The sequence below is a fragment of the Phalaenopsis equestris genome, unplaced genomic scaffold (genome assembly GCF_001263595.1).
Source record: "Phalaenopsis equestris unplaced genomic scaffold, ASM126359v1 Scaffold193205, whole genome shotgun sequence".
Taxonomy (NCBI): Eukaryota; Viridiplantae; Streptophyta; class Magnoliopsida; order Asparagales; family Orchidaceae; genus Phalaenopsis; species Phalaenopsis equestris.
Window position 1 is genome coordinate 1 of NW_018213154.1, and position 1,024 is coordinate 1,024.

General features: G+C 35.3%; 1 protein-coding gene across 1 annotated transcript; it reads left to right on the plus strand.

Annotated features, from left to right (window-relative positions):
* Window positions 1–11: 11 nt before the first annotated feature.
* Window positions 12–538, plus strand: LOC110034769 (tRNA (guanine(10)-N2)-methyltransferase homolog; the record flags this gene model as incomplete). The annotated part of the gene is made up of 2 exons (XM_020739012.1): window positions 12–334; window positions 464–538. Coding segments are annotated over exons 1-2 (351 nt in total), but the record flags the coding sequence as incomplete, so codon positions are not given.
* Between the last annotated feature and the right edge of the window lie 486 nt (window positions 539–1,024).

The following is a 1,024-nucleotide window of genomic DNA, read 5'->3' on the forward strand; positions in this document are numbered from 1 at the left end:
ACACGACTATCCACAGGGTAGAGTGGATTTACGTAATCCTGATCATAAATTCTATCTCATGGAAATTGACAACTATGGAGAAAACAATGGTCTTCCACCTGTTGTAGAAAGAAAAATATTTTTTGGTAGGGAAGTTGGAGCAGCTGATAGAAAACTCCTACCAACATATCAGTTAAAAAGTCGAAAATACATAGGACCTACTGCCATGGATGCCGAGATAGCCTTTCTAATGGCAAATCAAGGATTGGCACGACCAGGAAAATTCATCTACGATCCTTTTGTTGGAACTGGTAGCATCCTTATTGCTGCTGCACATTTTGGAGCAATGACTATGGTTTGTGTCGATTTATCTTATTTTTTACGAATCACCATGGTTTTTTGCTAATTTTTTTCTGGGCACATAGAAATTATTTTTGTTTGTTTAGTTTTTGAACTTTTGAAGATTCTAATTGAATTCAATCAGGGTGCAGATATTGACATAAGGGTAGTACGTGATGGTCGGGGACCTGATTGTAATGTTTGGAGCAACTTTGAACAGGTAACGCTTTCATATATATTCTTGCAGCTCAATTTGTTATACATGTGATGCCAATATTCTCTCAAAATCAGATCATTTTATTCTTTTCTCACATTCCCAACCAGTATTAGTGTATATTAGTTACAACTGTGCTCCTAAAGTTTTCGTAAGGTTTTAATGAGCTATGTACTTTTCAAACACACAGGGCTGTTGCACTAGGTGTAGCCACAACAAATATGTGTAAAGTTTACATCCTTGTATGCAAAAGGTTCTTGAGATTTTGATCTGGTAATGATTATAAATGTGACTTGGTCTGAAGTTTTATTTGTAAAAAGTTTAACGTTAGCTATACCAGTTCTGCTATAAAAGTTTTGATGTACTACAAAACGAAAACATACATTGTAGAAACCTGCAAAAGTCAGCAAGTGGATTTCCTATTGGATGCTGAGATTGATGCATGTCAGACATGATATTTAAATTATGGGGAGTCTTTTTAATGTGTTATTG